Source organism: Indicator indicator, chromosome 33 (genome assembly GCF_027791375.1).
Source record: "Indicator indicator isolate 239-I01 chromosome 33, UM_Iind_1.1, whole genome shotgun sequence".
NCBI lineage: Eukaryota > Metazoa > Chordata > Aves > Piciformes > Indicatoridae > Indicator > Indicator indicator.
Window position 1 is genome coordinate 7085355 of NC_072042.1, and position 23740 is coordinate 7109094.

General features: G+C 60.4%; 2 protein-coding genes across 4 annotated transcripts; both read left to right on the forward strand.

Moving 5' to 3' along the window:
• The first annotated feature begins 928 nt into the window (after window positions 1–928).
• FAM76A (family with sequence similarity 76 member A) lies at window positions 929–8014 on the forward strand. Of its 3 annotated transcripts, XM_054395357.1 has the most exons (9): window positions 929–1021; window positions 2135–2199; window positions 3001–3055; window positions 4004–4156; window positions 4824–4978; window positions 5410–5496; window positions 5642–5777; window positions 6205–6306; window positions 6835–8014. In XM_054395357.1, the coding sequence occupies exons 1-9, from the start codon at window positions 941–943 to the stop codon at window positions 6919–6921; spliced, it is 921 nt and encodes a 306-aa protein (XP_054251332.1). In that variant the 5' UTR covers window positions 929–940; the 3' UTR covers window positions 6922–8014. The 3 variants fall into 3 exon arrangements, with proteins under 3 accessions (XP_054251332.1, XP_054251329.1, XP_054251330.1); XM_054395354.1 differs by lacking the exon at window positions 5410–5496 and having other exon boundaries at window positions 941–1021; XM_054395355.1 differs by lacking the exons at window positions 4004–4156; window positions 5410–5496 and having other exon boundaries at window positions 941–1021.
• Window positions 8015–16559: 8545 nt separating this feature from the next.
• On the forward strand, window positions 16560–20444 carry SESN2 (sestrin 2). The gene is made up of 7 exons (XM_054395353.1): window positions 16560–16714; window positions 17561–17796; window positions 18121–18281; window positions 18430–18536; window positions 19036–19226; window positions 19389–19533; window positions 19615–20444. The coding sequence occupies exons 1-7, from the start codon at window positions 16601–16603 to the stop codon at window positions 19699–19701; spliced, it is 1041 nt and encodes a 346-aa protein (XP_054251328.1). The 5' UTR covers window positions 16560–16600; the 3' UTR covers window positions 19702–20444.
• Window positions 20445–23740: the final 3296 nt, after the last annotated feature.

Sequence of the window (23740 nt, forward strand, 5' to 3'; positions counted from 1 at the left end):
AAAGGGGGAAACAAGTTCACATGAATGTTTTCCTTTTGCTGCAGACACTATCTCCTCCCTCATTCTCCCTTCCTTTTCCTCCCATTCTCTTCCCCTCAAGCTTTCAAGCACTGTTTTCCCCCTGCCCTGCCTCTGCCTCTAGTCCTTCTGGTTCTGCTCCCCCTCAGCTCTGCTCTCACGGTGGAGGCAACTCCTCCTCCTCCCCAGTTTTCTGCTCCCTTTATTCCTCCAGACCTGAACCCCTCTCACTCACCTCCTCTGAGGCCCTCCCCTCCCGGCAGCAGTTCCTCACCTCCCCAGTCAACCCCTGAGCCCTGCCCTAACCCAGGCTCTCTTCCTCATCTGGACTCGCATATCCTCCTCACCCCTCTCACACGCTAACTACAGAGCGTCCAGGCTTAGCCCTGCCACCTCTGATCTTCACCTTTTCCTCAGCCTTGGGCTGGCCCAGCTCAGCCCCGTCCTGCTCAGCAATCTCCCTCGGCCCAGGCCAGCCTAGGCTGGCACGGCTCAGCGCCTTCGCCTGGCCCAGCCTACCCTAACCCGGCCCAGACCCTTCCCAGCTGAGCTCCGTCCCTTGCCCTTGCCTCGTGCATTTCTCCCCTGTCCCGGCCGGGCCTCGCTTCCGGGCCGGTGCCGTAAGGCATTCTGGGGCAGCCCCCCACCCTGTACGATCTCGCGCGACCTGCTCCGCGCAGCGTCACGCGGGAGGGGCGGGGCGGTTGCGTCACCACTGCCCACGTGACGTCGCCACCGCCCCTTCCGCTCCGCCACGCCCCCCAGCCGCGAGCGACGGCAGGTTGACCAATGAAAAGCGGTCTAGGCGAGAGCGATGTGGCCGATAGCCAATGGCGAGGGGGAGGAGAGGCGGGACGGGGAGGGGCCGCGCGGCCGGAGGGGCCCGGGGCGGGCCGGGCCGCGCCTGTCAGCGGGCGGCGGGATGGCGGCGCTCTACGCCTGCACCAAGTGCCACCAGCGCTTCCCCTTCGAGGCGCTCAGCCAGGGCCAGCAGCTTTGCAAGGTCTGGGGAGGGCTGCGGGGCTGCCGCGGAAGGCCCTGGGAGAACAGGACCTGTCTGAGAAGGGCGGGGGGCTCTGAGGGGGTGAAGGGCTGCGTGGGTGGCAGCGAGGACAAGGGATGTTTTTGAGGGGTCTGGGAACTTTTAGAGGGACTTGGAGGTCTTTGAGGGGTGTTTATGGGGTGGTCCTGGGAGTATCTATTTGGTCTGGGGTATCAAGGGGCCTGGGGGTACAGGTCGGGCAGTCGTGGGCTGTTTAGGTGGGAGCCTGGGAGCAGGGAAGGGAGGTTGAGCGGGGTGGAGGTGTGGAGGTAGCTGATAGAGCCTGGGAGCAGTGAGGGGCTGTGGTGTTGAGGGGCTGTGGTGTTGAGGGGCTGGTTTTTTTTTGTTAGGGGTACCTGAGAGCCTTGAAGGCTGTTTGGGTATTTGGAGGGTGTTGGAGAGACTGGGGGGGCTGGAGGTGGGTGCTGTTCATCAGGGGAGGCCTAGGGGCAACTGAAGGGCTGTGTGTGAGGGAGGCTGTTAGCAAAGGGAGAGGCCTGTGGTATTTTGGGGATGTTTGAGGAGTTTGGGAGGGTCTGGGGACGTTTGGGGAAGGTCTCATGGTATCTTGAAGGAGGGAAGTGGGTTTGGGGGATCACTCTGGTTGTGTGGCAGTTTGCACAGGGAGGAACAAGGTCAGGGTTGAGACAGCAGGAGGTGAAGTGGCCTGGGACTGCTGAGACAGATGGTGCAAAGCAGGGGAGCACAGGGGAGCCTCTGAGGCAAGGGATGAGAGGAGAGTGGGGCTGGAGTCTTTCCAGCACAGGAAGCTGGTGCAGGGCAGAGGTGTGAATAGCTGTGGCAGAACTGCCTGTCTGTGCCTGGGCAGGGAAGGCCAAGCACCGTGACCCTTGTCTGTGGGTGTTGGGCACAAGTAATCCTTGCTAGGATCCTCAGTTTGCTTCTGGCTCACCTGTGACACACCAGCCCTGTCACCCTTCCTCTGCTCTCAGCCCATGACTGTACAGGGAGGAAATGTTCAGAGTGTGCGGAATGTCCATGGGAGTGGAGGTCAGGGGGGATCTGGGAGTTGAGGATGAAGGCTGCAGCTCACCAAAGGCTCTGCTGTTGCAGGAGTGCCGGATTGCACATCCCATTGTTAAATGCACCTACTGCAGGACAGAATTCCAGCAGGAGAGGTAATGTCTGGGGACAGCAGCACCTGCTTCAGAGCAGGCAGACCCAGGGAGTGTGTCCACCCCTGCCCTGACTGAGCCTTAGCCTGTAGATTGGTGCTGTGGGGGAGTTGGGGACCTCTGGCCTTCAGCAGCCAGCTGGGCAGGTCTCTTGTGCCTCTGTGGTGTCCTTAGACCTGCACTTTTGCTTGGCTGTTCTCCTTGGACAGGGCTCAGATCCATCTGCTAGTGGAGGATCTAAATGCCTCTTCCCGTGAGTTTTTCTCTTACCCAATTGCTGGTTCCCAAAGTTATTTCCTGAGGTGTTTCCTTTAACTGTGCCTCTTTGAACTGAACTTTTGCCAGTTCTGTAGCTTACAGAGGAAGGACAGAGGTAACCCCAGGGATGTTCTTACCTGTGCTGGACAAATCCCCCTCTGTCCTGACCTGCCTTAACCTCCTCATCCAGAGCAGAGCTCCTTGAGAAGCCAGGCTGTCAGCAGTGCTGAATCACACCCCCTGCCAGTTAGGCAGCAGTCAGGCTCCTGTGTTTGTGAGGATAAAAACCTGGTGTCACCTAGGCAGCTTCATCAAAAGATCCCTCCTTGCAGTGCCACCTCTGGGGGAAATTATCCTCAGGCAGACAGGGACAGGAGCCCCACCCTGAACCCAGAGTCCCTGCTTGGGGGGACTGCAGCATTGCCACTGGAGACAGAAGCTAAGGGAGTTGGGATGCTAACCACAGAGGTTTCATTTCTCTGGGGAGGGAGGGTCCAGCTGTCCCTGGGGAGGTGCTGATGGGATGTTCTGTGCTCACCTCCACAGCAAGACCAACACAATCTGCAAGAAGTGTGCTCAGAACGTGAAGCTCTACGGCACGGTAGGGAGCAGGCTCCTCACCCCCCGCCCTCTGCCATCTCTCCGTGGCTGAGCCCTGGAGCGGTTTGTGGCTGGCTCTGCTCTAGTAGCAGGACTGGTCAGTGGCACAGGCCCCCTGAGCAGGAAGCTTTTGCCTTTTTTGCTCTGTTAGTCCAGAAAAGAGCAGCTCTGCATTGTTTGAGGCCAGGAGATGAATAATTCCATTTCCAGTAGAAACAAGAGCCCAGGCTGCTGCAGGGAGCAGGGATAAATCTTTTGTCCCTGCTTGTCTGAGATCTGGAAAAGCAGCTTTGGTTGTTTCTGGTTTGGTGATAGGGATTGGCTAAAGATTTCCTGGTGCCTGATAAGTTACTTGGGTGCTAAACGTCAGCCATGGTGTGACAGTAGGGCAGGGATTGTCCCCTGTGTTGGGCACTGCTGGGGCCACACCTTGAATCCTGGGGTGAGTTTTGGGGCCCTTACTCCAAGGACATTGAGAGGCTGGAGCAGGTCCAGAGAAGGGCAAGGAAGCTGGGGAAGGGTCTGGAGAACAGGGCTGGGGAGGAGCAGCTGAGGGAGCTGAGGGTGTTGAGCCTGGAGAAGAGGAGGCTGAGGAGAGACCTCCTTGCTCTTTACAGCTCCCTGAAAATTTGGAGCCAGGTGGGGGTTGGTCTCCTCTTCCAAGGAACAAGTGACAGGACAGGAGGAAATGTCTTCAGATTGCCCCAGGGAGGTTTAGGTTGGACATGACAAAAAATTTCGTCCCCCTGACGGTTGTCCAGGCCTGGCCCAGGCTGCCCAGGGCAGTGGTGGAGTCCCCATCCCTGGAGGGGTTTCAGAGCCCCGGAGCTGTGGTGCTGAGGACCATGGGGTGGTGGTGCCCTGGCAGTGCTGGGTTGAAGCTTGGACTGGGTGGTCTGAAGGTCTCTTCCCTGCCTGCTTTGTGACCCTGCCTATTGCTGTTCTGCAGCCCAAGCCCTGCCAGTACTGCAACATCATCGCAGCCTTCATCGGCAACAAGTGCCAGCGCTGCACCAACTCGGAGAAGAAGCATGGCCCCCCCCAGGCCTGCGAGCAGTGCAAGCAGCACTGCGCCTTTGACAGGAAGGACGACAGGAGGAAGGTGGGCACCAGGCCAGGCTGCCACCAGGGCAAGCACAGCGGCCTGGCAGGAGCTGGGCAGGCGGAAGGGCTGATCCCAGCACTCCTCTGGCCTTCAGATGCTCTCTGCGGGGCACTTTTGCTTCAGGGGGGTCTCTGGAGCTGAGCTGTGCTGTGGGAGTTGTGTTTTGGGGCAGTTTTGGCTTTGAGCCCCTGTACTGTGTTCAAGAAGTGTGTGGCTGTGGCACTTGGGCCATGGCTTAGTGGCTGTGGTGGTGCTGGGTTGGTGGTTGGACTGGATGCTCTCAGAGGGCTTTCCCAGCCCAAGCAGTTCTGTGATGCTGATCTTTGCCAGGTCTGCTCAGAACAGGGGCATGATTTGAAACTGAAAGAGGGAGATTGAGACTGGAGAGAAGTGAGAAATTATTGATGTTGAGAGTGGTGAGCCCCTCTCCCAGGCTGCCCAGAGAGGTGGGAGCTGCCCCATCCCTGGCACCAGGTCAGGTTGTTTATGGCTCTGAGCAACCTGCTCTGGTTGGGGATGTCCCTGCTGGCTGCAGGGGCTGGACCAGATGAGCTTTGGAGGTCCCTTCCCACCCAAACCCTTCCATCATTCCAAGGCACTTGTTGCCTTCTCTGGTTGGTGTGCAGGCAGGAGACAAGAGCATAACTCCTGCCTCTCCCTGCAGGTGGATGGCAAGCTGCTGTGCTGGCTGTGCACCCTGTCCTACAAAAGGGTGCTGCAGAAGACCAAAGAGCAGTGCAAGCACCTGAGCAGCTCCTCCCGGGGCAGTCTGCAGGAGAAGGAGCAGTACAGGCTCAGCAGCAGCAGCCACTACAACAGGTGAGCTGCAGCAGGGGCTGGGGCTCTGCAGGCTGAGCACAGAGATGCACCTCTGGAGTCACTGGGAGCAGGGCTAGGCTGCCCCAGGGGTGAGGAGGATCTGGCTAAAGGGCTGTGCTGGTTTGCAGACCCCACGGTGCTGGGCTGAGCCTTGGTGCTTCAGCCCCCTGGGTTTGTTCACAGTTAAATCCAAACTGGTAAAATGGAAGGATGGAAATGGCAGCTTCAAGCCTGAGCTCTTCCCCTGCCTGCTGCTCTAGCTGACATCTTGGTTGCTGTTGCAGTCTCAGCTACTCCTGAAGGAAGGAATTTGTGATCCTTGTGCTTGCTCTCAGAAGTGTTTGGTTAGGTTCAGAGTGGGTGGGGATCTGCTGCTCTGCCTTGGCCTGGGAGTGCCTCAGGCTCTGACAGCTCATTTCCTCCTCTTCTAGCCAGAAAACCTTATCCACCTCCTCCATCCAGAATGAGATCCCAAAGAAGAAAGCCAAGTTTGATGCCATATCTGCCAACGGGGACAGGTGAGCCTGCTGTGAGCCAGGGCTTGCTCCCAGCTGGAGGGATCCAGGCAGCAGCTTCTGCTGCTTGCTGGAGGCTGCTTCTTGCCTTTCCTTTCTCTCCTCCCCAGTAGGGTTGTGCTGAGTCTTTCCCTCTCCTTTGCTGCAGCTTCTCTCCAGACCTGGCCCTGGACTCCCCTGGCACTGACCACTTTGTTATCATTGCCCAGCTGAAGGAGGAGGTGGCTACCTTGAAAAAGATGCTGCACCAGAAGGATCAGATGATCCTGGAGAAGGAGAAGAAGGTAACAGCCCTTGGCCTGCTTCTCCCCACAGCTCCCTGGTGTGCTCCCCAAGCTCCAGCTCCAGCAGGGCTTGGTTTTGTGTCTTGGAGGGAGCAGGACAGCTTCTGGATGCTTCCAGGCTCCTCCTGCCCAAGGTCAGAAGCTTTCTGGCCCCACCCAGAAGATCTCCTTTCAGAAAAGGTTTTCTGGCCACTGTCTCAGTGACCTCTGTGAGGGAGCAGACAGAGGGCAAACTGCTGCTCCCTGTGGGAAGAGCCCTGAGCCACTCCTTGCCCTGGTTATGGTCTCCTTGCTCTCTCCCAGCCCAGCCCAGCAGGTCTCTGGACTCACCCAGGCTCACAGCACTGCTGCAGAGCCCTGTTCAGGGCAGGGTGGAGGCCTTCAGTTCCCCTTCCAGCTCACTTGCTCCTTTCTGTTCCCTCTGCAGATCACAGAGCTGAAGGCTGACCTGCAGTACCAAGAGTCGCAGATGAGGGCCAAGATGAACCAAATGGAGAAGACACACAAGGAGGTCATGGAGCAGTTACAGGTGAGAGCCTTCTTGGTTTAATGTGCTTCCTGCAGAGCTGCCAGACACCTTCCCAAGGCCTTCATCTTGCTCAGCTCTGGAAGGATGCACAGAATCCTTTTGGTTGGCAAAGACCTTTCAGGTCACTGAGTCCAACCCTTCTCTAACCATCAAGTCTGGTTCTAGCATTCTAGGTTGCAGTGAGGTGGGGGTTGGTCTCTTCTCCCTGGTATCAGGTGACAGAAATGGCTTCAAATTTCCCAGGGGAGGTTTGAGTTGGGCATTAGGGAAAATTTCTTCACTGCCAGAGTGGTCAGGGGTTGGAACAGGCTGCCCAGGGAGGTGGTGAAGTCATCAGCCCTGGAGGTGTTCCAGAAATGTGTGGCCATGGCACTTGGGGCCATGGTTTGGTGGCCATGGTGGGGTTGGGTTGAGGGTTGTGCTGGATGACCTCAGAGAGCTTTGCCAACCCAAACAATTCCATAATTCTGTGATCCCAAGAGCTGCTACTGAGCTGTTCCATAAACTCCCCATTTCCTCTGTTTCCAGGCCAAGAACAGAGAACTCCTAAAGCAGGCAGCTGCCCTCTCCAAGGGCAAGAAGCCTGAGAAGTCTGGAGCCATCACCTCCCCCTAAAGCAACGTCCCAGGCTGGGAGCTTTCCCCAGCATGAAGCCAAGGAGCCTGGGGACCTGCCTGGCTGCTGGGAGCCCAAACCTCTGTGTTGTCACCATCCTGCTGCCTCCAGCAGCATCCTGCAGTGGGGCTGGGGCTGGTCCCTGCTGAATTCTGATCTGGACCACGGTGATCCATGGGGAGAGGTCCCAGCCATCCTCAATCCCTGCTCCTGGAAAACTGCTTTCTGGAGGAAAATGGTTTTTGCCTACCCAGCTCCTACCACTGCCAGCCCTGTCCACTAGCAAACAGGAATCTGCTGCTGGAGACTTCTTACCCCTTCCCAACCTGCTGCCGGGAGGGCAGAGCTGGGAGCAGTCGTGCAGAGCAAGCTGGAGCTGCCTATGCTGGGAGCTTGATTTCTGTCTTCAGCTGGGCCCTCTTCAGAAGGAAGCTGACAACTCCCCAGCCCAGCAGCTGCTCCTGGGGGCTGTGCCTCTGCTGGGAGCAGCTGATCCATCTCTTTGAAGCTGCCTCCAAAGTGGGGGGCTCTGTGTTTAGCCTGAGAGCTTTGGGGTTGTTTTTCTCTGTCAGCTTGGCAAACTCCACTGCCTGCTTCTGTCTTGTCTTGGGTGGGTCAGGAGCCAGAGTGGGGCAGTACAGACCCAAACCCACCCAGCTGCCTCCCTCCTGGTGGCTTGGTGACCTCTGGAGGTTCAGTGACTTCAGCCTGGTGTGGCCCAGCCTCTCCTGCTCCATTTCCTCACAAGGAGACTTCACGGCTGGGATGTCCTCTCTGTTCCCTTGGCTCCTGGGTGGAGCTCATTCTCTTCTCCCCTCACTGCCTCCCAGATCCAGGAGCCAGAGCCAGGCTGGCTCCAGGGAGCTCTTCCTCAGGCAGTGCCCCAAGCCAGGCGGAGTTTGGGGAGGGCTCTCCAGGGATGTTTCTCACTGCTGATCAGAGACCAGCAGCATAAAAGGGCTATGAGTTCCCTGGAGCAGGGAGGTGCTGTCAGACACAGCACCCACAGCACCTACAGCACAACTGCCAGGGAGGCCACCTGGGCTGGGAGCTGCCCAGCCCTGGTGCTTGTGAGGAGGAGCAAAAAAGGCACTTGGCCTCTGTTAGGGTGGGGGGAGGCACCCCCAGATCCCCCACATCCTGCACCCAGCCCTGGCCAGGGCTAGAAGAAACATCTCAGGGGTCTCAGGGCAGAGGAGTGAGGGATGAAGGGGGGTGGTGAGGAGGACAAACCCCCCCCCTCTGAGGCAGGGTCAGCCACTCTGCCAGGGCTTGTTAGGATTTTTACTGCAAATTGTGAATTTTCTTTTCCATCCCTTTTGTTACTGAAGAGGACTTGACTCAGGCACTTTGTTTGGGTGACAGTGGCATGGAAAGAGCAGCTGCAGCAGCAGCCACTGCCCTGTGGGGGTTGGCTTGGGGCTGTTGGGGGTTTTGAGAGGCTTCTGATGGTGAAAACAAGAAAAAAAGGTGTGTGTCGGGGGGGAACCCAAGCCCTTGTTAGCCTCTGGCAGAGCTGGCAGCAGGAGGGCTTCACCCACTTTTGTACTTCACTGTTTTTAGCCCATGGGGGTGCAGTGGGGGGGGGGGGGGGGGAGGGATAACTGAGGGGGTGTGGGGGGTTGCTTTTATTTTGCTTCTCTTAAGACACGGAAAACAACCAGCAGGGGACGAGGGCCCCGTGCACAGCCTGCGGGAGGGGAGTGGGATGCTCCTGCAGGCGGTGGCCGCGGGGTGCAGTCCCCAGGGTTTGTATCTTTGTACCAAGGACGATTTGTACAGAACCTGGCAGCTCTAAAAGTGTTTGAAACAATCCTCTGCTGTGGCTGGAACTTCTCTTGGGCCTTTACGAACACCTCGCAGCCTGCCCTCCGCGGCCCCGATTGATCTCTTCCCAGCCCTGCTGCCTTGGGGTCTGCTGCCTATGGGCTGGAGCCGGTGTTTCGCTATTGTCTGTTCGCTCCTGCCTTTGTTTCTCTCTTTAAATGCTGGGCTGCAGCCTGTTGCTAGGATCCTCGTTCCTTGGTTACATCAGCTTCCCTGGACCCATCCAGCTGGAGCCCACCAGGTCTGCTCTTGGTTTTCTTCTGCAGGCAGAACAGAAACAAAACATTCTCAGTAAGAGACAGAAAGGCCAAGGTCAGGAGGTTCTTTAGGTGAGTGAAGCCCTTTGTGCCTCTGAAGCTTCCCCCTTAGCCACAAGCCTAGAGGAGAAACTGGAGGGTGAAAGCTTCTAATCTTGCAGCAGCAGTTTGGTGGTGACAGATCTGGAGCCCTGCAGGTTGTGCTCTGGTGCCAGCAGCACTGCTGGCCGAGCTCGGGCAGGCAGAGGAGCTTCTGTGTCCTTGAATGGCTGTTCCAGAGCACTGCTGGCAGTGCAGGGTGGCAAAGGCAAACCCCTGGACAGCTCCTCCTGCAGGTTCACACAGCAGAGAGCTGCTGGGCTGTGACTAACACCCAAGTGCAGAGCTAAATGCCAGGAAGAAAAATAGCTTCTGTGAAATGGTCCTCACTAGGGCACTTTTCCCATCTCTCTGTTATTCCTCCAGTCTCTGGAACCAATCAGCCTGGAGCAGGCTGCAGGGAGGCCTTCTGGTGGCCTCTCAGTGCTTCAAGGGCTGAGCAGAAAGCTAGGAACAGACTTTTGAGCAGGGCCTATTGGGACAGGACAAGGGGTGATGGTCTGAACTGAAAGAGGGAGATTAAGACTGGAGAGAAAGGAGAAACTGCCTGAAGTTGCCCCAGGGGAGGTTTAGGTTGGCCATAAGGAACAATTTCTGCCCCTTGAGGGTTGTCCAGGCCTGGCCCAGGCTGCCCAGGGCAGTGGTGGAGTCTCCATGCCTGGGGCTGTGGTGCTGAGGGCCATGGGTTGGTGCTGTTCTGGCAGTGCTGGGTCAGGGTTGGACTGGATGAGGTTGGAGGTCTCCTGATTGCCTGAGGCCAGCAGGGCTGCAGGGGAGGCCCTGGGAGTGGCTGCCACACCAGCAGGGTCTGTTCAGCCTCTCCCTGGGTGACCTTGAGCTGAGCCTTGCCTCTGTGGCTCTGAGCAGCTCCATTTCAGATGAAGCTGCCTGGAGCTCCAGCTCCCAGCCTGCTGAGACTGCCCAGGGGGAGGCCAGCCCTGGGTGAGCTTGGCCCTGGCCCATTGGCACTGCCTGAGCGTGCCAGCAGCGCTCAAAGCAGCTTTACAGTGCTGAGCACAGCACAAACCTGGAAGGTGCCCTGGAAAGTGCCCAGGTAGGCTCCTGTGGAGCTCTGTCAGCAGGTGGCAAGGGCTGGTCTGCCATAGGCTGAGCTCCAGTCAGCAGGCAGAGCTGGGGCCAGCTGAAGAGCTCGGAGCTCCTGCGCCCTGGCTCTGGGGCTGCTCGGTCTGTGCCTGGGCAGAGCTGCAGGGAGGATCTCAGAGGGGTTCTGGGTGGGTTTTGCCCCTCCTGGGCAGACCTTGGCTGGTTCCTGCCTTTAGCTGCCTGCATGCTTCCTGCTGTCTGGGCTTCATCTGCTGCCTCTAGAGCAGTTTGAGCCTTGGCAGGAGGGTGCACAGAACCATTGAGGCATCACAGAGTGGCTTGGGGTAGAAGAGAACTTACAGACCACCCAGTTCCAGCCCCCTGCCGTGACTCCAACGCCTCCCACTAGACCGAGGCCTCATCCAACCTGGCTTTGAACACATCCAGGCTTGGAGCCTCTGGACAACCTGTTCCAGTGCCTCACCTCCCTCATGGGGAAGAATTTCTTCCTAGGGGGTTGTGGTGTCTTTGTTTCTGTTCAGGGCTTTAGGAGCCCCCAGGCCTGGCAGCGAGTGAGCTCCCTGCAGTGGAGCTGCAGCTGTCCAAGGGCTGCAGCCATCTCAATCTCAGCCACCTGCTAGTGGCAAATCAGGCTCCAGAAGGAGAGCTGCAGTTGTGTGCTCAGTGCTTTTCCCATTCCACTCCTTTCAGGTGAGTCACCCCTGGCCTGCTTCCAGCAGAAACCTCGCCTGAGGATGCAGAAGTTCAAAGTCTCTGCAGCAGTGACCTGGGGAGCTGAAGGTGGTTGTGTTTGCAGGGCACAAAAAAAACCCAAAAAAACCCAAAACCTCTTGCAAAGCATTTCCTGAGCTCCCAGCCCCAGATGGCTTCATTTTTAGGTATTACTTGAATCAATATCTCCTCTGCAAACCTGCAGAGCCCCTGGCAAGCATCTGAAACTTTAGCAGGCAAATGAATCTAAGCTTTGGGTGTCCACAGCAGAACTAAACCTGCAGCAGAGCTAAACCAACTTCAGCAGCTGGTAGTTCTCCACCAGGATGCTCCCTTCCATTCCTCCCTCATTCCTGGGGCTCTCTGGGAGTGCTGGCTCAGGCACCACATCCTGGGGCCCTCAGGCTTTAAAATTAATTGCTGTTAGTGGGGGGCTGTGGGGTGACCAACCCTGGTGGCATCCCAGCTCCTTGATCCTTGGGCAGGAGCAGAGCACACCAGGAGAGGAAACACTCAAACAGTGCTGCTCTGGCCTGCTGCAGGTGCCCCAGGAGCTCCCTCCACACATCTCTGCTGCCTCCCTTGGGGCCTGGGCTGGCCACCAGCACTGGGGTGATGCAGCACTGAAGGAGCAGAAGAGTCCAGAGCTGTCCCCAGCCAACCCTGGTTGTCTGAGCTGCCCTTTAGCAGTCAGCTCTGCCTTGCTGTGGGGCTGCAGCATTTGTCCTGTCAGGATCTGGCCTGTGAGAGCACCTCAGGCCCTGCCCTAGCCCTGCCTGGCCCTCCGGGGTGGCTCTGCAGACAGGGGCTGGGAGGGCAGCTCTTGGCTGCTGTTCTTCAGGAAACTTTGCCTCTCCCTATCAGCCTGCCTGGGTGGCACAGCCACAGCCAACACTATGGCACGGTGCTGATGCCTCCCAGTCCTCTATTCCTTGTCCCTGTCCCCTTCCTGGGGCCCTGTAGCCTGCGCTCAGCCTGGGCTATTTTTAGGGATGTTTGTCAAGCTCAGCTCTGCAATGAGGGTGGGGGGGTCTGGGTGACATCTGGTCACCCCGAGGTGGCTTTCTTTGCACTTGGGTCATCTGAGAGGAACAATGTGGGGACTGATTCTATCTGCTGCAAGGTCTGGGTGGTGCCTGCTTTGAGGGGCACCCAGCCCCATGCTCCCCTGGCACTAGAGGTGGTGTTTCAGCCCCTATCACCCCAGGGCTGTGTGGGTGTGCCAGGCAGTGGGGCAGCTGCAGGGAGGGGCTGGGGATGCAGCCAAGCATTTCATACAAAAATATCCCAGCAGAAGACATCAAGGGCTGTGCCAGGAGGACATCTGCCCTGCAGCAGATGGGCACTGCCAGGGCACTGGCTGCAGAGCAGGGGCATGAGCAGCCAAGCATGGCTGAGCGCTCCCCAGCACCCCATGTCCTGCCTGCTCTACAGCCCCATCTCAGCTGGCTGGAGCCAGGTACTCAGCACTGCTCCTGATCTGTTCTGATCACAGCACCATGGAATGGTTTGGGTTGGAGAAGCCCTCCGAGATCATCCAGCCCAAACATCAACCCAGCACCACGGCGGCCACTAACCCCTGCTGGCATGGCCAACACCTTTCTTGACCACCTGCAGGGATGGGGACAGGACAAGGGGGGATGGTTTGAACTGAAAGGGCGGTGAGACCCTGGCCCAGGCTGCCCAGAGAGGTGGGAGATGGAACCACCCCAGGTCAGGTTGTTTGGGGCTATGAGCAGCCTGCTCCAGTCGGGGATGTCCCTGCTGGCTGCCGGACAAGGTGACATTTCAGGTCCCTTCCCATCCAAACCAGTCCCTGGCCCCCTCACCCCGGCGGAGCCCCAAAGCCCACCTGGAACTACAGCGCCCCAGCGGCCCCGCCCCACCCCCCTCTATTGGCTGCGGCTGTGCCTTGGCCCCGCCTCCACGTTACCATTGGTCAATACTTCCGGGGTGTGTGTCTCCGTGCTATGAATGCGGCCGCGGCGGCAGGACGAGGTGGGGGGTTTGGGGGTGTCTGCAGGAGGGTCGTGAGCCATGCTGCCGCCGGCCTCGCCGTGCTGTCCCGGGAGGCTGCAGGAGTGCCGCGAGTACCGCGGCTGCGGAGCTGGCCAGGTAAGCGCTGGGCTCGGGGTTCTCCCCTACGCCTCTCTGTCCCCTGTCTGTGTCCCCCCCGCCCGGCACCGCTGTCTCCGCCCCTCTGTCGTTTTCCTCCCACTCGGGAACCGCTGTCCCCCACACCGGTGCCACTGTGTCCCCCGTCCTGTCCGTCCATCCCCCATCCGGGACCGCTGTGTCTCCCTGGCTCGTGTCCCCGTGCTCGCCTCCGTGGCCGCTGTGTGCCGTCCGTCCTACCCCGGGAGCCATCCTCCCCGTACCGGTGGCAGGGAGGCAACAGGCAGGGCCATGCCGTGGTCTCTTGCTCCTTCGCAACGAATCTAAAGCCGCGGGGCGCTGGGGACAGGCTGAGGCGCTGGAAGCCAGCCCAGGGCTCCTGGGGATGAGGTGACTCTACCCTGGCAGGGGGTGGCTTGATGCTGGGGAGCCTCCAGCAGCTGCCCCACCATGAGCCAGCTGCAGCTGGTGCTTTGGAGCAGACTGGGGGAGGAAGGACGGCATTGGTGGGGATTGCACTGACGTCTGGCAGGTCCCACTGAAACTCCGTGGGCTGAGACCTTCACACCCACCGTGGAAGCTCCTCAGGTTAGTTCCTGCGTGCAGCGGTGGTGGAGGACTGCAAGGTTCTGCTCTTCCTCCTTGCCAGGAAGCTTCCTTAGGTGACCAGACTGAGGCCTGGAAGGATTTGGGGATCCCTTTGACCTCTGTGCTGGAGCGTTAGTGGCAGCTGGGTTTGCTTTCCAGGAGCTGGCTGGGCTGGGGCTGTGCCAAGGGGGCTGCTTCCTGCACGTCGACTCTGTGCGTCAGTGGGGCTGAGCCCTGGCACTGGGCTCACTCCCCTTGGTACAGCCCAGGGGCAGCCTCCTGCCCAGGGATTTGCAGGAGCCTGGCTACAAGGGGCAAACCTGCTCTGACAGCTGCCTGCAGTGGTGTTTCCTTAACCTCCACACTGGGAATGAGCTTCCAGCACCTGACTAAGCACTGGCACCGGTGCTGGGGGCACTTGCTGCTGGGCACACCATCTTCCCACTCCTGGGGGGTTATCTCCTTCCCCCTGTGTGTCCACTGAGACTTTCACCTGCCCTGTGCCACCTGGGAGCAGGTTGTGTGGCTGACACAGGTCGTGGCATTGCCTCTGTGCCTCAGTTTCCCCACCAGAAGAAGCAGGAGGTGGTACCTGGTGGTAGTGCCACGGTGAGGGTTAGCAGCAGCACCCCTGGGGATTGCATCATGCAGCAGAACCTTCAAAGGTCACCCTGAGCTGTCACCTGCAAGCAAGGAGGCAAGTTGGGCACCCATGGCTGCCATCTGGGCTGGCAGTCCTGCGTCTGTGGTGTCCCCTCCCAGGGAGCCTCCTGGAGCACCAAGGAAGTTTCTGATCCACCCCAAGCTGTGGAGTTTCTCCCTAGACCATGAGTCAGCACGAGCCAGCTCAGCAGTGATGGCATGAGCTTGGCATGAGCCTGCTCCTGCTGTCACCTTGGTCTCTCCTTCATGGTGACTCAGGGCAGTAGCACTCTGTGTGCTGGGAGCCACTGGCCATGGGCACTGCCCCCTCTGCCAGGGTGGCTGCAGGAGCCTGAACTGTGCCCTGACCTGCTGCCTGACACATGGAGGGGTGCATGGCCACCCTGACAGCTGCTGCGTGGTCACCTGCTGCTGTCCCACTTGGTGTGAGGGTGCCAGGCTGTGCCTGCCACCTCGGGAATAATTTAGAAGCAGCTGGCATGAGGTACCTGCTGTGCCCAGCCAGCTCTCTGCTCTCTCTCCTGGTGAATCACAGAATCCTTTGGGTGGACAAAGCTCTTTGAGAGCCTCCAGTGCAACCATTCTCGAACTGCCCAGGCTGGGGCTAACCCATGGCCATCAGCACCACAGCTCTGCCCCTTGGAAACCCCTCCAGGGATGGGCATTCAGCCTTTTCCAAGGGCAGGCTGTGCCAGGCTCTGAGAACCTTTTCAGTGAAGTTTCTTCTGATGTCCAACCTAAACCTGCCCTAGTGCCACTCAAGGACATTTCCTCTCCTTTCAATTGTCCCTGGGGCTCACATCCTGCCTGCACATTTGGTGCTGGCAGGAGAGCTCTGGATGGGGGGGGGGCAGCCTGTGGCATCCCCATCCCACCCCTGTGGGCATCCTGCAGGTGGCATGGGAAGGCTCTTTCTGCCCCAGGGCAACAGGGCAGGCAGAAAGGAGCCAAGACCTGGGCTGGGGAGACCAGCAGCCGCGGGGGGAGGTCGTTCCTGTGTGAAGCTGCTTGAGGGATGTGGGGAGGGGAAGCCCAGCCCCACGCAGAACTTTACCCACGCGTGGTGCCCATCGTGGGTAAGGGGAACCCTGGTGACAGACTGAGCTGTGACTGCAAACCACAGCTGCGGCCAAGCCATTGCTGCCAGCTCCCCCACCCCGCAGGACCCGCAGGCTGCCGGGGGTGGCCGAGTTGCAGCCGAGGGACTCTCCATCGTCCTGTCCCGCGCTGGGGACTGTCCCCGCCGTGTGGCCTCCCGGGGCGTACGGCAGCAGCCCTGCCCCATTCCATCAGGTGCTGCCCGGCCTGACTCAGGCTGCGGGGGCGAGTGCAGCGTGGCCCCCATGGGCTGGCTCCTGAGTCACCCCTTCCTGTGCCACCATCGCCTGCGTTTTGCCCCCGTTGGCACTCGGTGGCTGCCGCCTGAAGTGCTTTTGCCTTCCAGCACAGGGGAATCGAAGTCACCCAGGAGCTGGGGAAGGGTCCCAGTGCCTTCATCCCCCTGCAAGAGGTGAGTGATGTCCTGAGTGGGTGAGTCCCTAGCTGCTGGGGGGGGGACCAATGGGCTGTGGAGGAAGGACCCCCACCCCGAAGGCCAGCATGGAGTTCCTCGGGGGATGGGATGCTGAGGAGGAAGGGGTGGGGAAGTGTCAGCCAGGCCAGGAGTGTCCCTGTGGCACTGGGCAGCAGCTGTGTTGTTTCACCCCAGTCTTTTCCTGACCCACCTCCCTGCCCTGCCCATGCCTCAGTTTCCCTGTGCACCCAAACACAGCTGCCCTTTGCCTGCCCCTCCCAAACAAACCCAGACCCCTGCAATCCGCGGGCTGCCCTGCCGAGGCACCCTCAGCCTTATCTCAGCACCCAGCGGTGATGTCCCAGATAGTTCCCCGGTGGCACTGATAGTGTCCTGCTTTCGTCACTGCCCTGTGGGGGGGCAGAACCCCATCTGCTCCCCACGGCACACGGCAGCCAAACAAACAACGCAGCCTGCTGTGGGCTGAGCTGCCTGCGCTGCGTGGGGTCCAGCATGGAGCCCCCCGATACCTCCCAGCCCCCCGGGAGTGGGCAGGCGGGCAGCGGCAGCAGCCGGCGGTGCCCATACCGGGCAGGGAGGAGGCTGTCCGGGGTGAGCCTATGGGGGGGTGGGTGCTCCTGGGCCCTGCTGGCACCAGCGCGGGGTGGGGAAGGTTTCCTAGGCTAGGGGGAGTTGCTGGGAAGAGCAGGGGGCTGCAGCACGCAGCCCCTCACCACCTTGCTGCCCCTCCTGGCAGATCCCGCAGGAGGGAGCAGAGGGCAGCCTGCGCCAGCTCCTGATCGACACCCTGGTGTCTGCGGGCAGGGTGGACAATGTCACCATGGTGATGGGGCTGCACCCCCAGTACCTCAGCAGCTTCTGGAAGACCCAGCGCCTGCTGCTGCACATGGACGGACCCTTGCCCTACCACAAGCGCCACTACATCGCCATCATGGTCAGTGGGGGGCCTGAGCTGGGGGCGCTGGGCTGGGCAGGGTCCCAGTGGGGGGTCCCCTGGGGTGTGTGTGGTCCCAGCACCTCTGCTGGGTTTTTGTCCAGAGGCGAGGAGGCATTTGGGACCCCCCCAGGTGTGTCCCCTTTGGATCTGTAGTCCTAGAGGCCCTTACGGTTTGATCCTGTGGTGCCCACCCAGAGTACCTCAGCACCCCTCCCATCCAAGGCTCCTGGGGACCCACACTGCTGGAGGGTGGTGGGCAGAGACCCCTGTCTGGACTCTCCAAGAGTGATGGGTAGGAGGTGGTTCCCTGCCTTGGCTTCTCCGAGGGTTCAGCAGGGTTGGGAGGCCCCAGCTGGTGCTGGGGGCCTGACTGCCAGGCTCCCCCCACAGGCAGCAGCCCGGCACCAGTGCACCTACCTGGTGAGTCTGCACACGGAGGAGTTTCTGCAAGTGGGGGGCAACCCATCATGGCTGCAGGGCCTGCACTGTGCCCCCCCAAAACTGAGGAACCTCAATGAGATCAACAAGCTGCTGGCACACCGGCCCTGGCTCATCACCAAGGAGCATATTGAGGTGAGAGCTGCTGCTGCCCTACAGCTCCCCCAGAACACTCTGGGGTGGGGAGGCTTGACCCCAGAGGCCACCTTCCTGCTTGCACCCCCCTTGCTTTAACCCTGTCAGGGCCAGGCTGTCTCTGCAGGTGTGATGTCCCCCTGGGCTGGAGGGGTCTGGTTTATGGGGAGGGGTCTGGTTTATGGGGAGGGACCCCCCCAGCATCCTCCTGGCCCTGGGCCCTGGGGTGTGTGTGAGGCACAGCACAGCAAGCTGGGGAGTCCCTTGCAGGCGCTGCTGAAGCCAGGGGAGGACAGCTGGTCGCTGGCAGAGCTGGTGCAGGCCCTGGTGCTCCTCACCCACTACCACTCCTTGGCCTCCTTCGTCTTCGGCTGTGGCATCCACCCCGAGGGGGAGCAGGACGGGGTGCAGGGCTGCCGCCCCGCCTCGCCCCACAGCGATGGCAGCCCTGCCACGGATGACAGCCTGGGGGGCTCTGGGGTAAGGGGGCAGGGGGGCTTGGCCGTGTGGGGCAAGCAGGGTGGGATGCTGCCCTGGGATGCTCCCCCTGGGAATTGCTCCCAGACCTCCCTGCGGGAGCAGTGGATGCAGCAGGGCAGGAGCCCAGCCGTGCACAGCAGCAGGGTCTGGGTCCTGCAGAAGCTGCTGGGGTGCAGCCAGGGGCTGTGCTGTGGCTTCCACAGGGCTTCCCCCTCCTGCGGGGGAAGCTGCACAGAAGTTACCCAAACCCTGAGGCAGAAGTGGCAGCAGAGCTGAGAAGTGGCTCCAGCTGCTCTGGGCTTGCAGTCCCTCTGCAGCCTCTGAGTGTGGGCTCTGCTTGGCCAGGGCAGAGATGCCATGCAGGAAGTGGAGGTGCTGATGGAGAGGATGAAGCTGCTGCAGGACAGCCAGCTGGAGGAGGAGGGCATCACACAGGAGGAGCTGGAGACTCGCTTCGAGCTGGAGAAGACAGAGAGTTTGCTGGTTGCTCCCTCAGGTGAGGGGCGCAGGGGTGCTGGGGGCTGGGGAAGGCAGAGAAGGTGTCACGGAGCCAGCACCTGCCTAGGGAAGGCAGGGGCAGGCCCCCAGCTGCAGGGTTGGCTGTGCCCCGTGCCAGGCTGTGGCTGATGTGGCTGTGGTGCTGTCCCCAGAGGTGGCAGAGGAGTCCCGGCGCTCCAGCGTGCTCTGCTTTGTGGAGGACCCCGAGTTCGGCTACAAGGACTTCAACCGGAGGGGCCAGCAGGCCCCCCCCACCTTCCGAGCACAGGTGGGGGCTGGGCGCTGCCTGGCACTGGTCCTGCTGGCCTGCCTGGGGGACAGGGGAGCCCTTCCCATGGTTGTGGACAGTGTGGGTGCAGAGAGAGAAGGGCTAGGGCCAGGCTGGAGCTGCCACAGAGTCCTGGAATTGTTTAGGTTGGAAGAGACCTTCAGGATCACCCAACCCTAGCTTCAACCCAGCAGTGCCAGGGCACCACCACCCCATGGGCCTCAGCACCACAGCTCCAGGGCTTTGAACCCCCCCAGGGATGGGGACTCCACCACTGCCCTAGGCAGCCTGGACAACCCTCAGGGGGACAGAAATTGTTCCTCATGCCCAATCTGAACCTGCCCTGAGGCCAGTCCTTGTCTGAGCAGTGCAACCAAATGCCAGTAGCTGGGGAGGTGGGGGTGAGAGGTTCAACATGCTGGGGAGACCCCGGCTTGTGTCCCTGATTTTGAAGGGACCCCACATTTCCCCATCATGCTCCAGCCCCCTTGCTCCTCAGGATTACACCTGGGAGGACCACGGCTACTCGCTGATCAACCGCCTGTACCCGGAGGTGGGGCAGCTGCTGGACGAGAAGTTCCAGGTGGTCTACAACCTGACCTACAACACCATGGCCATGCACCGCGGGGTAGACACCTCCGTGCTGCGCAGAGCCATCTGGAACTATGTCCACTGCGTCTTCGGCATCCGGTTTGCTCCTGCCCTGCCCCCACCCCTGCCCTGCCCCTGCCCTACCCCAACCTGCCTCCAGGGGCTTGGGCCTGCCCAGATGGCTCAGAGAGAGCAAAGTACTGCTGCTGGGGGGGTCACCTTGAGGTGTGCCTGGGGTAAGGTCCCCCTTGCTTTCCCCAGCTATGACGACTACGACTATGGGGAGGTGAATCAGCTGCTGGAGCGCAGCCTGAAGGTCTACATCAAGACAGTTGCCTGCTACCCAGAGAAGACCACCAGGAGGACTTACACCCAGTTCTGGAGACACTTCAAGCACTCTGAGAAGGTGCTGCCCCCTCCCTTCCCCAGCTGGCAGGGTGTGGGGGTGCTGAGACCCTCACACCCTCACCCTGCTCCCCATCTGCAGGTCCACGTCAACCTGCTGCTGCTGGAAGCTCGGATGCAGGCAGCTCTGCTCTACGCCCTGAGGGCTGTCACTCACTACATGACCTGACCAGACCCTGCTCCTTCCTCCTCCTCCTGTCCCGGGGCTGGGGGAAAGGCCAGGGGGGAGCTGGCACCTTAAAGACTTGGCTGGAGTCTTGTCTCACCCCTTATGGGGCTTGGAGCTGTGAAAGGAAAATTGGGGTCCCTGTGCACCTCATCCCAGGAGAGGGAACCCCTCAAGAAGCTGTTGGTGTTGGGGAGACCCTAGACTGCTGCCCTGGGCTTGGCAGAGCTCCATTGCTCTCTGTCTGCCTCGGGATAAGCCCCAACAAAGCCAGGCTGAGGTGTCCGTGGGTGCTGTCCTCACCGTGCAGTGCTGGTGTCACACCTCTATGCCACGTCCTGGCACCAAGACTGCCACCACCAAGGGCTCTCCTTGTGAACAGATCACCAGAAGGTACCGTGGGCTTCATCTCTGCTTTGTGGGGTCTCATTGTGCTGGAGGAGATGCAGCTGCCGGCGAGATGCTGCCTTGGCAGCCCCCTGCCCACCTCTCTCATATCCAGGGATGTCATCCCAGGGGTGGTGGAAAGGATCTGAGCAGCACTGGTGCCACTCACCTTGGAGCTGAGACCCCACACAGGGTTCTGCATGGCTGGAGAACAGGCAGCAGCCACTCCTGGCCTGTCTATGCCAACCACAGCTCCAGCTAAGTTATTTCTGTGGGTCTGGGGGGCATTTACCCTTGAGTGGGCACAGAAGTGTGGCTGTGGCTCTGCTGCAGATCTTGTTTGGACAAATAAAGTTGTTCTTGGGTTTTTTCCCTGTTTTCTTTCCTTTCTTTTTTTCCTTCTTTCCTCACTGCAGCAGAGCAGCCCTGGGTTGTCCAAGGGGGCAAACAGGGGGAGCTTGAGGTGGGGCAGTGGTGGAGTCCCTATAGAGGTGTTCTGCAAAAGCACCCAGGGTTTGGCACTTTGGGTGGGGGTTTGGTGGTGGATTTGGTAGTGCTGGGTGGGTCGCTGGGCTGGGTGATCTCAGAGGACCTTACTGATTCTGCACAGGCCGCAGTGGAGCTGGGAGGTGGTGCAGCAGCACTGGGAACATCCCAGCCAGGTGCTGTGCAGCTCAGCACCTATCGGTGCAGGCAGGAGCCACTGGCAGCTGCTGATAAGATTCCTGAGAAGGACCTGACCTGGGCTGCTCCAGCCCCAGCCCTGCAGTCTGAGCAACCACCACCATGTGCTGGAGAAGCAGCAAGGAGCTGGATGCAGGCTCAGGGACTGTCTGCATCCTCCAGCCCCGCAGGCAGGTAGGACCCACGGTGCTGCGTGGGGCTGGGGCAGTGAGGCTGTGTGGGGCTTCAGCAGGCTCAGAGCTTGTTGGAGAGGGCTTGGTACCACTCATAGGGCAAAGGTGATCCTGGGGCAGCCATGGGGCATGGGGGAGCTGAGGCAGGAGGGTTGGGTCTCCCCTGGCTTTGCTAGGGGTGCTGAAGTCCTGGGGCTCAGGTCCCTATCCAGGTCCCCTGTGCATGGCTGCAGAACACAGCTGGGGGCACCTAATGCTTACAAGACGCCAGAGAAGACCCTGGGGTTGTGGAGAGGTCCTGTCTGCACTTGCTGGGCTCCTACCAGGTAGCAGCTGGGGCTGAGTTTTTCTGCTGGCCTCCAAACATTTCCCAGGATGTTTTCCAGTCCTGGCCAAGAAGGTTGAGCAAAGCCCCTGCCCGCCTCCCTGGGCTGTGCTCCAGGAGCTGCTTCATGCCAGTTGCTCTGAGCCTTGGCAGCTCATTGCCCCATGGCAGGGAGCAGGCACCTGGACCTGCTGCGTGGGCTGGGGATGAAATTCTGCTGGGGAAGGAAATCCAGCTGGAGGCAAAGCAACTCTGCCATGGCCAGGTGTGCATGGGAGGTGGAGGTTCAACACAAGCAAGGAGGGGTGGTGGCTGCAGGTCTCTGCCCCAGCTTTGCCCAGGGCCATGCCCGTGTCCACATGGCTGTGGGTGGTCCCCAGTGAGCAGCAGCCTCAACAAAGCCTCTGCCATGGTCACCCCAGACTGCAATGGAGCTCAGTTCCCACTGCTCCCAGCCCCTCCCCAGCAGTGGAGCCTCCCAGGGTCCTCAGTGAGAGTTCTGGGGGGGTGGGTGGGAAGGGACCAGCCCCCACTCACTGCCTTAGCTCATGGGAACAGAATGTGTCCTGCCCATGGAGCCCAAAATATCCCCTGGTACCAAGTGCCCAGCACCAGTCCTGCTTCCTCCTGTAACCCACACCGTGCCCAGGGCTGCCAGCCCATGGCCCTGCCACTGTCACTGCCCTGGGACAGACCCTGCCAACAGGGCACACACTGTGGTGCTTGCAGGGGCACAATCCCTGCCCTGCTCCTGCTGTGCCACCATTGATGATCCAGACCAGGCTGCTGGTGCTCTTCTTGCCCACCTGGGCCTTCTCTGGCTCATCTCCAGCAATGCCCCCCAGGTCCTTTTCTGCCAGGCAGTTCCCAGCCACTCTGCCCCCAGCCTGGGGCATTCCTGGGGTTGTTGTGACCCAAGGACAGGACTCAGCCCTTGGCCTTGTTGAACCTCAGCCAAGTGACCTTGACCCATGGGTCCAGCCTGGCCAATTCCCTCTGTAGGGACCCCACCCTCCAGCAGATCAACACAGCCACCCAGCAGGGTGTCTGCAAGCTGAGGGTGTCCCTGAGCTGGCCTGGGCTCCGGGGTGCCATACTGCAACCCTAGCTCTGTGCCAGCCGAGGGACCAGCACCTTGATGGGTGCTGATGATGGGTGCCCCTCGCGTGCCTGAGCAAGAGAGGGGAACAAATCATCCCCACAGTCCCTACTGCTGCTCACCTCTCGCTCCCTTTTTCTTTACCTGGCATCACATTTGCAGCCTTTCAGGAGCGGGGCTGGTGGGACGCGGGGCTGGGGGCTCCCAGCCACGCCGGTGGCTCCCAGGCGCTCCTGGTTTTCCCGGGTCGGCAGCGACACTCGCTGGGAACCGGCAGCAGCGCCGAGAGCCGCCCGCGGCAGCCCAGCCCCACTGCAACCGAGCCCCAACGCAGTCCAGCCCCACCCAGCCCCACTGCAACGCAGCCCCAGCGCAGCCCAGCCCCAGCCCTGTCCCAACCCAGCCTCAACGCAGCCCCCCTGCAAACCTCGCTCACTCCAGACCTTCTCCACATCCCTCCTGCAAAGCTCCCCAGCTGTCGGGGGGTCCATGCTGTGTTCCCCTCGGCCCTCCCCAGTCCCATCACCCATGGCAGGGCTCCCAGCACCACACATCAAATCCCGATGGTCCTGAGCTGCTGGTACCAGCCCCTGGCACGACTGAGGACGTTGGTGGCTCCAAACACAGCACCTGAGGTAGACTCCTCCCCTGCCCCCTCCATCATCCTTGCTGGGGCAGGCAGCTCACTCTGCACACCCCACAGAGGGGCTTGTCCTGTGACAGACCAGGTTGGCATTGCTGCCAGCCGCGTGCCACTGGCTGCTGCTGGGCAAGGCACAGGGCCCTGCAGTGGCTTCTCTGGCCGATAAAAATCCTTGCTCCTGGGTGAGTAGAGAGAGGAAGCTCCTCCCGAGCTCTGGCTGCGCCTGGCCAGCTCTCCAAGGTGCTGTCTCCAGCGTTCAGAGGCCCTGGAGCAGGAGGAGCTGCTGCGGGAGGAGGGAGCAGAGGTGTGGAGGGTGCTGGTAGGATGTCTTTGGCTGCTCCTGCCGGGATGCAGCATCTCGGCTCAGGCCTGGCTCAGCTGCAGTCAGCAGGACTCCACCAGGAGCTGCATCATCATCCCACAGTTTTAATGAGGATGCTCTGCAGCTTGACCATCACTGCTGGCTCCATCCCAGGCAAGGCTGCCCTTGGCTCCTGCTCCTCTGGAGTCAGCATGAGCCCCCCAGCCCACCCTGTTCACCCTCTCCCCATGCTGGAGTCAGTCTGGTGCAGACTCACAGCAGGAACCAGACTGAAGGATGAGTGCCAGTGCCCAGAGCCAGCTGCAGGACATTGAGTCATCTTGGAAACGGGAAGAGGGAGCTCTGGGTGCTTCCAGAGGGTCTTAGCTGAAGCTGTGACACCAAAAGTCTGGGATTCGCTATGAGGGGG